We start from the raw sequence: 14,229 nt of genomic DNA, 5'->3' as shown, positions 1-14,229 counted from the left end.
TTTCCCTTACAGCCTTATTTACTTAAAGATATTTTGATGGTTTTCATTCAATTATAAGTCCAAACATATTTGAAACTGTTTTTAAACATATTGAGTAATACTATAGTTGTTTATTAAAACGATTCAGGTTGAATACATTTGAAATTATTTCGTGAGAGCCGCATTAACAGGATTGTGCGGGACGCGACAGAAGTGGAGGGCTCTACTTTCAGGTTTTTGCGCTCGGTGGTTCGCGACGGAGCCGTTTCCGGAGCGGCGCGCGCGCAGGCCGTGAGCGTATTGATCCGGCCGCCGGCTCTCCCGGGTTGGGGTAGGCGTCGAGGCATCCCGCCACAGCGGCCTCGTCCACAGCGGCACGATGGTCGGCATGGACCGAGTGGCGTCCGAGGAGGGCGGCGTGCCGCGCGCGCCGACCCCGGGGGCGGTGCGGCCCCTCGTCGACCCCACGGAGCTGGGCGAGGTGGACCCGGAGAAGTACCCGCAGCCCAAGGAGGCCACCCACAAGATCCGCGGGCGCTCCGACATCATCGAGTTCCTGTGCGGCTCGGTGGACCAGGAGCTGCTCACAGTCAAGACCTTCTACTTCTTCTTCTACTCCGCCTTCGGCTCGCTGTTCCCGCTCATGGGCGTCTACTTCAAGCAGATGGGCATGAACCCGGGCCAGTGCGGCCTGCTGGTGGGCTCGCGCCCGTTCGTCGAGTTCCTGTCGGCTCCGTTCTGGGGCAGTCTGGCCGACAGGTGAGCTTCCCGGAGTCCCTCCCCCGCTGCACCCCTTCAACCTGGTCACGTGCATCGCCTTGCAAAACCCATAGCATCGGTGGGGGTTTTCTTTTACTGGCCAAGTGGAAGCTCACCGACGGCTCTTGTAGTTTCCCGTTTGCTTTCACAACCCAAACTTTTAAGTAGAAGCGCGAGCCCAGTGCTGGATTTCGCCGAGCTCCTGGACGGTCGCGAGGGACTACGAGTGCACTTGGCGGGTCGTTCAAGTGGATCGATGCCGAGCACGCTGGCTACTGCTTCCTTCCTCGCGAGCTGTGTTCCCGTGTGGTTCCACACGGCATGCGACTGGCAATAATTAGCGACTTTATTGTCGTCGATTGCGAGTATCGACTGCATTGTAATAGCCGACTGAGACTGGGGCTTATTTTTTTTCGAAACTTAAGTTCTCATGACCTATATAGGTACTCTGTCGCCATGATGCAAACCAGAAAGGGCTATCGCCTAATAATGGATCTACGTTCACCCTTTAATTTTAAAAGGGACCAGCACTTATGTACGTTTAAGAAGACTTTCTGTTATCTAATAAGTGCATAAGTTCCATTATCATGGACGTATTTACAATTTCCATCTCTGGGAAACGTTTAGAAAGCTCAAAGATATGTTTATCTTTTTTTATTAATACACAAACTAATAATCTTGAACTATAGCGTACGAATTTTCACAAAGAAAAATATTTTGTGTGTGCTTTGTTTACAATATACCTACCTCTTAATAAATTAAAAATATTATTTGTTGGTGTTTACATACAGGAAAATTCGAATGTTTTATTATGTTGTGATCATTATTTGTAACCGTGCTCAGCTTAGACTTTGTAAATTGAACTTATTATTTTCAATAGCGTCTTTTAATAATGAAATCAAATTATTTTATTGAGAAAGGCCACTTACTTGATAAATTATTAATAAAACCGTTATTAAAAACTATATAATCCTTTACCACATATAAGTTAAACTGTCCGAGTTATGAAATCGTGATAAGTTGTCAGGTATACTATGTCTAAACATAACATTTCGGGATCAAAGCTGGTAAACGGCTGGGCTACATGAACTTGCTAGTTGTATTTGATTTAACGATGTCCTCTGTTTTCAGGTCCTAAATTTGCATCCACGAGTTATTTATTTTTATTTAATACAATTTATCTATCTAATGTTGTCAACGACTAAATGAATTTGTTTTGATAACATTACTGGAATAAATAGTATTTAGATATCGGGTGCAGTGTTATGAACTTTCGTAAATGAATAGCAAAATAAAAATTCCTAACTGCCTGACATGATACAATTATTTAATTACTGAAAATAAAACGTTAATGTAATTATATACCTACTATACATAAAATATGAGCATTACTATAAATAAAATATGAATATTACATACAAAAAGCGATAAAAAGAGTATGTGGCTTTAAAAACCAAATTTGAGGATAATTTTTTTAAAATAATATAATATATCAACAATTAGGTACCTACTTGTAAATACATAAGCAACACATTGGCAAATAAAGTTTCTAATTACGGGTATTTATGGTCACGGTTGGCAACATACATTGTATGGTGAGTTGTTCTTGCCTGATTGTGCTTATCACCCCTAAACACGTATGTACCAAGAATTTTCAAACACTCTGTGTACAGCATAAGTAAGTTACAGCATATCATTGTTTAAATAATTTTTGTTTATGCACCAATTACAATGTAATTGAATTAAATAAAATAATAATTTATGCCGTACACAGAAAACATTATTTACTCGGCTGCTATATATCGACAGAGCACGATATCACAATTTCGGGTTCCTATGAACATGAACAATTTGACAAGCCAAGAAATACTTTTTGACTCTGTAGACAACTATTATCTCATCGCTCTGAATTTCCCAGCTCACAACACTATTAATAAATAATTAATCACAGCAAAATCAATTTTAGAAGTTAAGATTATTTGTTTTCGGACTACCCGTTATCTTCTATGACGAATTCAAACTTACTTCGTCAATACAAAAATTTAAATAATTTGCATTTTATTTTTTACTACTGGTCAACATTATCTAAGTTAAAAGTGTATATTAAATGCAAATATCGTTAAATATTATATTACAGCTGGTAGCTGTTTTAACTTAAGTAAAGTATTTGCAAATTCTTATAATTTTTTATTTTGAAAAGCTAAAACAAATTCAATATAAATTAAATATTATTACATGAAAAATTCCATGAACTATAAGGATTGAAAAACTAAATAAAATTCTATAATAAAATTGTTGTTCAGCCAATTGTAAGAGAACAAGAAATAAAATCATCTTAAATCTTAAAATAAATAACACCAAGTTTATAGGTATGTCAAAAAGTCTTCTTCAGACTATACCATTTGGGAAGTAAACCTAGAAGAGAGGCACAGTTGCAGATAACATTGTAATAATTCAACGTCGCACCATGCAAATGTTGTACTCATAATTCTGGAAGAAATGCCTGTACGTGCTGGGTATCGTATCATTGTAGCTGGAACTTATGCATAAGTTTCACGCATAAACGTTACAAAGAATACAATTTCGTACTTACATACATGCTACTAACATACAAGCCACTTACAGCCTAACTTAAATACTAAGGGGATAACTCTTGAAAATTATATTTAGAAACCGTATTTGTGTTAAATTTTTAAAGTTATATTAAAATAAATTACCATCCCAAGAATAGTGTTTTAAGCCACAGTGTTCCTTATTATTTTAACTGTAATCAACATGTAATAATATCCCCTACCCTTCGTCAAAATAAAGAGTGTGTGATGCTTTATCTTAGTGTTTTACATCACAAGTTAAGCTGTAAAGGCTTATGGCGTCGGAATAAATAAATGGAAAATTTTCTGCTAAAAATACATATCACGGCTAAATTTCAACTATGGAAAATATAACCTCGCCATTTTAGGTTATCCTACGTTTTGAGTTAAAAAAAATTATCTTTAAATAAAATCGAGATATATTATTTTAAATTAACAACTTTTAATTATTTAAAAAAAAAATACCTCCGAACTTTTCTAAGCTTATATCTCATAATACGTATATATTTTATGAATTTTCAAATTATACAAACTCTTTCTCTGACAACTAAACGAAAGCTTAAACTATCATAACTGTTTAGTTTGGAAGTATGTGTAAAAATTACAATGGTAAATATAAGTTAAATAAAAACTAGATAGGCCAAAATATTATTAATATTAAACTGTATCTAGTCTACTGTTACAAGTTGCAACCTCTTAATGTATACAACGTGTATTTACCAATCGATGTCATAGATATTTGATGCCATTTAATCGAGGTTTAAAACCTTGTTGCAACTGCCCAGAATGCATCATCTCTGTGTACCCCACGCGTGCAAGTGTTTCAGTGGCAAATACAACGCCTGGAAGTAGGCAATGCTTGTTGCACGCAGCGACAATCTCATGGCAAACTACTACACGCCCAAGCCAACTGTGATCCCGAGGAGGGGAGTGACGGGAGCGCTAGTGTCGCAGTGAGAGAGGGGTGGGGAATGAGGAGAGGTTGGCAGTAGGGGAATACCGTTAGCTGTGGAAGCAAGGAGTATACACATACATTCATAAGTGTACGCAACGATGGCCATGAAGCGCAGTCGTGCAGTAAGAAATGTTGTGATAAGGTGAAGGTACAGTTGTATGAAACATCGAAACACAGTGTCTACGAAGATGTCACAGTGTGTACCAAAGTGTGTCACAGCATCACATCGTACCGTTTGTGTTATAATAATTATTTCACTTAGCACCATATTTAACATACATGTCGGTATACATATGCCTATAATCAAAGAAAATATTGTTTGTGTGATTAATTAATGAAAAAAATGCAAGAAACATTTCAACACATTTTCGTGCATAGTGCACGTAACAAACGCCCACTCAGCCATTTAGTTCTTGAATTCCTGATATGTTACCATTGGAATATGTGCTGCTGTTGTCCGAAAAGTCCCATTTACTGTCTGAGCTGGACTCGCCAAAGTTAACAACAATTTTCTCAATTTCGTGCACTATTAGACAGTCACCTGTCCAGTACTCTGATTTTGTATGTTTTACATGTAAAATAGCATTTTGCCATTCTTCTTTGGTGACGCTATTGATTGCTTCTGTTGTGATGTTTTCAATGGTACGTGATGATTGAGCGACATTTTTTTCAGCAACACGTGATTTCACAATGTTCCATACATAATAGCATTAAGCTCACAGTGGTATGGTGGTAATCTTATTACTTCATGCCCATGTTCTTCTAACATCTCATCTATGCAAAACCTGGGAGGTGGACGTCGACCACGAACGAGCTGGAGGAGTTCACATTTTGTCATATCATTGTCATGGGGAATGTTGTTGTTCTGTAACCATTGGATGAGATCTTGTTTTCTTGTACCGGCTGTTGGTGGCTTATTTAACTGGACGGAATGATAAGGGGCATTATCCATTACAACCAACGAATTAGCAGGCAGATTTGGAATAAGCTTGTCTTGCACCCATCTGGAAAAGTAACCGGCTATGTAACTGGCTATGTATAGTTTTTTGTTTTGTTGTACTGCCCGATGCCATTTGTCAATACACATTATATTGACTTGATGTAAGCTTTTCGACATACGCCATTGCTTAGCACATGTATGTCTGTAGAAGAAAACTACAAAAAAACACAAATTACAAAAAACACAAATTAAGCAAAAAATTGCTGTTGTCAGGATTTAACGCCACACAATACTCCACAACAGGAATATGGTCAACAAACAAAGAAAAACAAAGAAAAATGGACTAACAGAACGGAAAAAAACCACAAATTATGACAGCACAAAAATACCGCACCCAAAAAATTCAGCACAACAGTTGAAACGAGACAGAAACACAGCAAAACGAAAAGACGAAACAAACACAATAGTTTTCCAAAAAAATAATAAACAAAATAGAACTGAAAAAACCCCACAAATGATGACAGCACAAAATATTGAACCCAAACAATTCAGCACAACAGTCAAAATGAGACAAAAACACGACCAAACGAAAAGACGAAACAAACACAACAGTTTTCTAAAACAGAAACAAGCGACGTTTCGGGAACTGCTACCTGCTCCCGTCCTCAGGCAGAGACGCACCTGTGCTTCCATACCATATGCGTCTCTGCCTGAGGACGGGAGCAGATAGCAGTTCCCGAAACGTCGCTAGTTTCTGTTTTAGAAAACTGTTGTGTTTGTTTCGTCTTTTCGTTTGGTCGTGTTTTTGTCTCATTTTGACTGTTGTGCTGAATTGTTTGGGTTCAATATTTTGTGCTGTCATCATTTGTGGTTTTTTTCTTTCGTTTCTCTTTTGTTTATTATTTTTTGGAAAACTATTGTGTTTGTTTCGTATTTTCGTTTTGCTGTGTTTCTGTCTCGTTTCAACTGTTGTGCTGAATTTTTTGGGTTCGGTATTTTTGTGCTGTCATCATTTGTGGTTTTTTTTCCGTTCTGTTAGTCCATTTTTCTTTGTTTTTCTTTGTTTGTTGACCATATTCCTGTTGTGGAGTACTGTGTGGCGTTAGATCCTGACAACAGCAACTTTTTGCTTAATTTGTGTTTTTTGTCATGTGTGTTTTTTTGTAGTTTTCTTCTACAGACATACATGTGCTAAGCAATGGCGTATGTCGAAAAGCTTACATCAAGTCATGCACTCCCATTGCACTAATCTTTCAAAAATAACACGTTATATTACAGTCACGCACGTTTCGAAACCTTGCTCCGCTTTCAAAGGATCCGTGAAATACTTGAACAGCGATACGTATCCGCGCACTGTGTCGTGACTTATGGTGACAACTCTACTTGCCGTCCCACCCGCGACATGACGCGCTTCGACCATTGAGGCGGACTAGGGAAAGGGATGGGACAGTGTGGCGGAAGGGATGACGGCGGAGGGAGGGGTCCGTCTGACCTTGGGTAGTTCACATTTTTCCCGGGACCACAGTTGGCTTGGGCGTGTAGTACAACTGAATCACGCCACGACAGTTCATGTTCCGCTGACATCACGCATAACAATGCAGCGACTATTTCTAAGTTCATGTGGGAGGAATTCGTCGGCATGTAGCGGGCGGCATTTGCCTGAGAGCCAGGGCCGGCGCGTCCATATAGGCGAACTAGGCAACCGCCTAGGGCGCCAAGTAGCTGAGGGCGGCGCAGCACGACACATAACAGCTGATATAATATGTTTAACGATTATTGAAACTAGATGAAAATGGATTTTTGTAACAGTTTGGAATGTTTATATTGATATAAGTAATTATTTAAAGTCCACGGTGACCTATTTATGATTTGTAATAATTAAAAAAAAAACAAAACACAAGCCTGCTTACATTTGATTGTTGACAAAATCTTAGGCTTACGTGATGTATTTTGAGGCAAGGAAAATTTTTTTGTGGGGTGTCCAGCCTAGGGGGGGGGGGGGGGGGGGGAGGGAGAGAGATTAAGGTTTTTCGCCTAGGGTGCCAATTTACCTTGCACCGGCCCTGCTGAGAGCCCGCCACGTTTACCAACAACCACGTGACTCCTGGTGTACAGTCAGGAGCATACCAGAATTTCTTTTAGTGGTCAGAAGGGGGAGGAGGATAGAATCTCTTTGCATGTTGTTTGCTTTCAAATGTTTTCTTTTGGTGGTGGGAATGATAGATTTTTATGTGTAACATCGTAGCTTTTCGGTATACCGCATTTGGTAGGAGTGATTTCCTGAATGGAACGGAAGTAAAGGAACGGAAATGTGAAACCACGGTGCTGCCATCTGTGGCGGATGGCGCGAACAAAAGTTCACAAAGAAAAGGGAAACTTAAAAGAGTAGTATGTTTTGGGGGCTCCGGGCACAGGCTTCAGGCTGTGGAGCCAGGCTGTGGAGCTGGAGCCGGGTCAATGACCGATTGCTCTGGCTCGCGGCGACCATCTTGGATGACCCTGACCTTGACCCTTGACCTTCAAATTTGCCAAAATTTAGTGAAAATTTGCACAAAATTCGCCAAAATTTCCTTTTTTTTTTTTTGGGAAAAAAATCCAGCCAAAAAATCGCATTATTTTGATAAATGAAAAATTTCTCCTTTCGAGGGAATCCCCGTTTCAAGGGAAAATTTACCGTTTTTAGTCCTTAAATTCCCAGCGGCTAGAAATGTCCATATTGAGGCTTAAGCATCCGAGTCTACAGCCTCCGATAAGCCTCTAACATCATGGAATATGTCATCATGGATTATGACGTCACCGTTGCAATTTCCGTTACGGCCGCCATCTTGAAAATGTTTATTTAATATCCAATTTTAAAGAAAAAAAATTAAAATTTATAAAAAAATTCAATTAATAAATGAAGCTAGGAGACATCGGTTCGAACCCTGTGAGGGAAAGAAAATGGCGACTGATACTTCCCTCATGGTGGCTGCAGACAGACTGACCCCCACCACTTATTTCATAGCATATATCATCAGGTAGTACGATGTCATGTCTGCCATCTTGAAAACCCTAATTTTAATGCTAGAGATTCGGGAAAAAATCCTAAATTCATCAAATAAATTGGCAATAAATTTAATGAACTAATGAATGATTATATCGATTACTGTTTTTGGTTTGATCCCAGGACGATGCAAAAAATTAATTTTATGTAAAAAATATCAATTTCAATAAATAATGATCAAAGTCCTAAAAGAACCATCATCCTATAAGCCATTACGGCCACCATCTTGGAATCGTGTAAAAATTTAGCTAGAAAATCGGGAAAAATTCCAAAATTCACCGAAAAAATCACACATTATTTTACATACTGAATCGATACTTGGTTCGATCTGAAACGAAGCTAAAAATAAATTTCATTTAAATACCAGAAAAGTGTCAGGTTCGAGGAATTAAACACCGCAAGTTCTTTTACAAACATAATATTTATTACATAATTTCTATTCTACTACAGGGTCACATGCGAAAGCCAGCAATATTACAAACATTTAGCCCCGCATAGGCGTGAAATGACTAATTATTAGCTCCAATCGGTTTATACTAGACAGAGACCAACCAGAACCTTTACTGACATAGTCCTCTTCTTCTTGACAGAGTTTCTGGATACCGTGTTAAACAGTTTGCTTCACATCGTCAGAACTGTAAATTACTGCAGCCGAAGTCTTGAATGCACACTTCTTCACTTTGTCATCGAACGGATATGGCTTTCCATATATGCAGTCCAACCACAAGTTATATTTCAAAGGTCCATTTGTTGCTACATCATCAGTAAGCTGATTGATTATGTTCTGTCTGATATCGTCAAGAAAATTACAAATGTCTTTCGACCCACTAAGCATATTTAGATCATAGTAATCTTTCAATGTTCCACGAAATGCAGACTGTGCCAAGTAGAAACCATTACAATTCACCTGTAGAGCACCGACCACAGTCTTAAGTTTAGTTCCATGTCAAGATGCCATAGCTATCGGTTGCTGCGCATCTCGTATCGCGCATCTTGTACGATTTCAAGTCACCAATCGAAAGCGAGGAGTCGAAATTTATGCAGGTAGTTCAGCAATATGCGCACGGACTTCACTTTTACAGTTTTTCGTATATCGACACAAATTATCAATTCGAGTAAACCATTAATGACACTCATCACAGCGAAACTTCATGCGAGAAGGATTCTTCGTACATTTACTCCTCTAATGTCTCCGTACATCATGAGCAAATGCAAACGTCATATCGCAGTAGCTGCAAGGATACCGCGGTGATGAAGACGAGCCTTTCAGACCCGATCCAGATGTCGATGTTACTGCAATTGTACCATTTCCAAGCATACTCTTATGCACATCAATCATTCGCTGTTGTATAGAAACCTTTACTTTCTGCCGCGCAACAGGTCCTTTGCATGTCTCCAAGTGTTGCTGCAAATTAGCATTTCTTGTAAATTGCTTGCGACATTTCTCACAGCCAAACATTTTTCGATAAAGGTTCTTAGCACATTCTATCTTCTCGTATCGTCAAGCATTGCTGTTGTTTGAGAAAAACCTGTCGCAGTAACGGCACCGATGTTCGTTGTTTGTTGTCGAATCACCAGACATTGGAGTCTCCATCGAGGTCGAAACGGCATTCATCGTGGTTTCCTGCGCAGCCAGCTCTGTAGTCATTAAGCTCTCTACTGCTGGTGGTACCGCGACTGTTGAAGTCTCTTCCAATGTTGTCGTCGTCGTTGCGAACGGGATCTGCTCCTTCTTCGTCGTCGCTGACGTCAAGGTTCCCGTAGACGATGGTACAACCTCTATCAAGTTCAACGTTAAAGTCGGTAAAGATGCCATCGAGTTCACAAGAACACGTAAGAACACGAAGTAAATAATCATTCACAATAAAATCAACACCTTTCCAACAACTTAACTAACTCTTCAGAACTGCTATAATGTAATTTAATTATTTACTCTCTCTAATGTCGTGTGCTCCCGATTATTCTGGCCAATATTTTGATGGCTTTCTCCACGTACTCCCGATTATTCTTGTCAATATTTTGATGGTTTTATCTGTGTGTGCTCCTGGTTGCTTCTGAGAAACCAATCTAAGCATGAATGATTTTTTACTTAATGAGTCATGTCATTATATTCAGAGTTAAATTTAATTAATTGAATTTCTGCTACTAAATCATCACATGTAATATTTTTATCAGGTGGAATTCAAACGAAAATACCACTATTCGTTCATTAATAATAATAAGCTCTGAGATATCTGAGAATCACTAATAAGCAAGTTATAACATAATGCTGCTGGAGCAGTTTGAGCAAAAGAGAAAAATCAGCCGAAGACAGATGTCGCAATTGGAGCCAAGTAGACTTGTAGCTTCGTAGTCAAGTACTCATGTAGACTTGTAGTCCTCGAAGTCTCGTAAACTTGTGTTCTAGAAGCTTCGTAGCTCTGTAGCCTCGCAGTTTCGTAAACTTGAAGACTCGTAGCCTTGTAGCCTCATAGTCTCTTAGACTCGTAGCATTCTAGCCAAATATCATTGGAGCTGTTGAAGCAAAAGGCAATTGGAGCCAATGACTTTTGGAGCCAATGACTTTTGGAGCCAAAAGACTGCTGGAGTCAATGACTGATGGAGCCAATGACTATTGAGCCAATTACTTATGGAATTAAAAACTTATGGATTCATAGACTGATGGAGACATTATATCCAAACTTAACATTGACAATCGCATCCTACCGAGTTGAATGTATGTGAGAATGTACCTCCTATTCGTTAAATGAGATTTCGTTTTGTAGAATGTGCTTTCTTCTGATTGACAGTGCGTCAAAAATGTGCTTCCTTTTTGTTGATTGAGCTTTCAAATGTGCTGCCTTTTTGATTATGCTTTTGAAATGTGCTGTCTTTTTGATTGTGCTTCCAAAATGTGCTGCCTTTTTGATGATGGCGCTTCCAAAATGTGCTGCCTTTTTCTTTATTGTGCCTCCAAAATTTGCTGCCTTTTTGATGATGGTGTTTCCAAAATTTGCTGCCTTTTTCGTTGAATGTGCTTCTATTTTTTATGTTGTTTTGACTCTAGTATTATAGTAAATGGTTCTAGATTTGTAACGTATTATTCCATCCGGTGCATGTATATAAGCGAGTCCTAGACAGCAGGTAGCTCAGTTTGTTACTGTCGTCGATGGTGTAAAGATCACCTAGTTTGTTTCTTCTGGTGCATAAGTCGCGTAATTACGTGTTCTTGTGAACTCGATGGCATCTTTACCGACTTTAACGTTGAACTTGATAGAGGTTGTACCATCGTCTACGGGAACCTTGACGTCAGCGACGACGAAGAAGGAGCAGATCCCGTTGGCAACGACGACGACAACATTGGAGGAGACTTCAACAGTCGCGGTACCACCAGCAGTAGAGAGCTTAATGACTACAGAGCTGGCTGCGCAGGAAACCACGATGAATGCCGTTTCGACCTCGATGGAGACTCCAATGTCTGGTGATTCGACAACAAACAACGAACATCGGTGCCGTTACTGCGACAAGTTTTTCTCAAACAACAGCAATGCTTGACGATACGAGAAGATAGAATGTGCTAAGAACCTTTATCGAAAAATGTTTGGCTGTGAGAAATGTCGCAAGCAATTTGCAAGAAACGCTAATTTGCAGCAACACTTGGAGACATGCAAAGGACCTGTTGCGCGGCAGAAAGTAAAGGTTTCTATACAACAGCGAATGATTGATGTGCATAAGAGTATGCTTGGAAATGGTACAATTGCAGTAACATCGACATCTGGATCGGGTCTGAAAGGCTCGTCTTCATCACCGCGGTATCCTTGCAGCTACTGCGATATGACGTTTGCATTTGCTCATGATGTACGGAGACATTAGAGGAGTAAATGTACGAAGAATCCTTCTCGCATGAAGTTTCGCTGTGATGAGTGTCATTAATGGTTTACTCGAATTGATAATTTGTGTCGATATACGAAAAACTGTAAAAGTGAAGTCCGTGCGCATATTGCTGAACTACCTGCATAAATTTCGACTCCTCGCTTTCGATTGGTGACTTGAAATCGTACAAGATGCGCGATACGAGATGCGCAGCAACCGATAGCTATGGCATCTTGACATGGAACTAAACTTAAGACTGTGGTCGGTGCTCTACAGGTGAATTGTAATGGTTTCTACTTGGCACAGTCTGCATTTCGTGGAACATTGAAAGATTACTATGATCTAAATATGCTTAGTGGGTTGAAAGACATTTGTAATTTTCTTGACGATATCAGACAGAACATAATCAATCAGCTTACTGATGATGTAGCAACAAATGGACCTTTGAAATATAACTTGTGGTTGGACTGCATATATGGAAAGCCATATCCGTTCGATGACAAAGTGAAGAAGTGTGCATTCAAGACTTCGGCTGCAGTAATTTACAGTTCTGACGATGTGAAGCAAACTGTTTAACACGGTATCCAGAAACTCTGTCAAGAAGAAGAGGACTATGTCAGTAAAGGTTCTGGTTGGTCTCTGTCTAGTATAAACCGATTGGAGCTAATAATTAGTCATTTCACGCCTATGCGGGGCTAAATGTTTGTAATATTGCTGGCTTTCGCATGTGACCCTGTAGTAGAATAGAAATTATGTAATAAATATTATGTTTGTAAAAGAACTTGCGGTGTTTAATTCCTCGAACCTGACACTTTTCTGGTATTTAAATGAAATTTATTTTTAGCTTCGTTTCAGATCGAACCAAGTATCGATTCAGTATGTAAAATAATGTGTGATTTTTTCGGTGAATTTTGGAATTTTTCCCGAATTAATGTCTATAAATACAAATATCTAAGATGGCGGTCGTAATGGTTTATAGGATGATGGTAGTAGATGATTTTAAGTCTCTTTTAGGACTTTGAGCATGATTTATTGAAATTATTATTTTTACAAAAATTAAATTTTTTTTCTATCATCCAAGGATCGAACCAAGAACAGGAATCTATACAATCAATCATTTCTATAATGGTTGAATTTTTTGATGAATTTTGGATTTTTTTCCCGAATTTCTATCTAACTAATTACAAATTATTAAGATGGCATCCAAATGATAATATGGCGGGTGTCACAGTAATAATAAATGATTACAGCACTCTAGCAGGTAAAACTTAAACAAGTATGATGGTAATGTATTCTATCAGACAAGTACACACAAGATTGAGTCCTCCAGCAGACGAAAAAAAGATGGTGGCATATATCCTTTAGCGGGAAATATATATATGTTAACTATCGTTCCTGTTGCGAGTACTAAACACAAAATATCGGATCCATGATGGTCGTCAAGGTCAAGGTCAAATTTGAAAGTCAAGGACAAATTTCAAGGTCAATATCAAAGTTAAATGCCAACAGTCGAGGTCAAAGGTATGGTGAACAGAAAATTATACTAACATGGCTCTAGCACACACTAGCAGACGAAAAGATGGCGGCCTCCAGCGGACGAAGACAAGGTGGCGGACATGACGTTATATCAGTAGTATAGGATAGGGCATCCGAGGACTGGGTTCTGGGTGTGGAGCCGGAGCCGGTGTCCGCCATATTGGATTGTGACGTCACGTCGGCCATCTTGGATGGTTGTGACCTTGACCTTTGACCTTGACCTTGAATTTGATCCTCAAAAATCGCCAAAATCCGCCAAAATTGGGCAAAATGTGCCCAAAATTCCTCAAAAATCGCCAAAATTTCCATTTCTGTGGAAAAAAGTTCCGCCAAAAAATCTCAAAAAATTCCACAAATTAAAAATTTCTCATTTCGAGGGAAAAATTTCCCGTTTCGAGGGAAAAATTCCCGTTTTTAGTCCTTAAAAATCCCAGCGGCTGAAAATTCCTAAAACTGGCTTAAGCATCCTTAACTCAAGCCTCAGTTAAGCCATTTCTAGGAATAAGGATACCATGACCGCCATCTTGGATTATGTCGTCACCGTTGCAATTTTCGTTACGGCCGCCATCTTTAA

At 39.1% G+C, this 14,229-nt stretch overlaps 1 protein-coding gene across 1 annotated transcript in view; it reads left to right on the top strand.

The window, feature by feature from the left end:
* Window positions 1-358: 358 nt before the first annotated feature.
* Window positions 359-14,229, top strand: part of LOC134531300 (major facilitator superfamily domain-containing protein 6) — a 63,930-nt gene continuing 50,059 nt past the window's right edge. The window contains 1 exon segment of the mRNA XM_063366994.1: window positions 359-738. Coding sequence (XP_063223064.1) covers window positions 359-738 — 380 coding nt within the window.

The sequence above is a fragment of the Bacillus rossius genome, chromosome 3, assembly GCF_032445375.1.
Source record: "Bacillus rossius redtenbacheri isolate Brsri chromosome 3, Brsri_v3, whole genome shotgun sequence".
Lineage (NCBI taxonomy): Eukaryota > Metazoa > Arthropoda > Insecta > Phasmatodea > Bacillidae > Bacillus > Bacillus rossius.
This window is presented reverse-complemented; position numbering and strand designations above follow the sequence as displayed.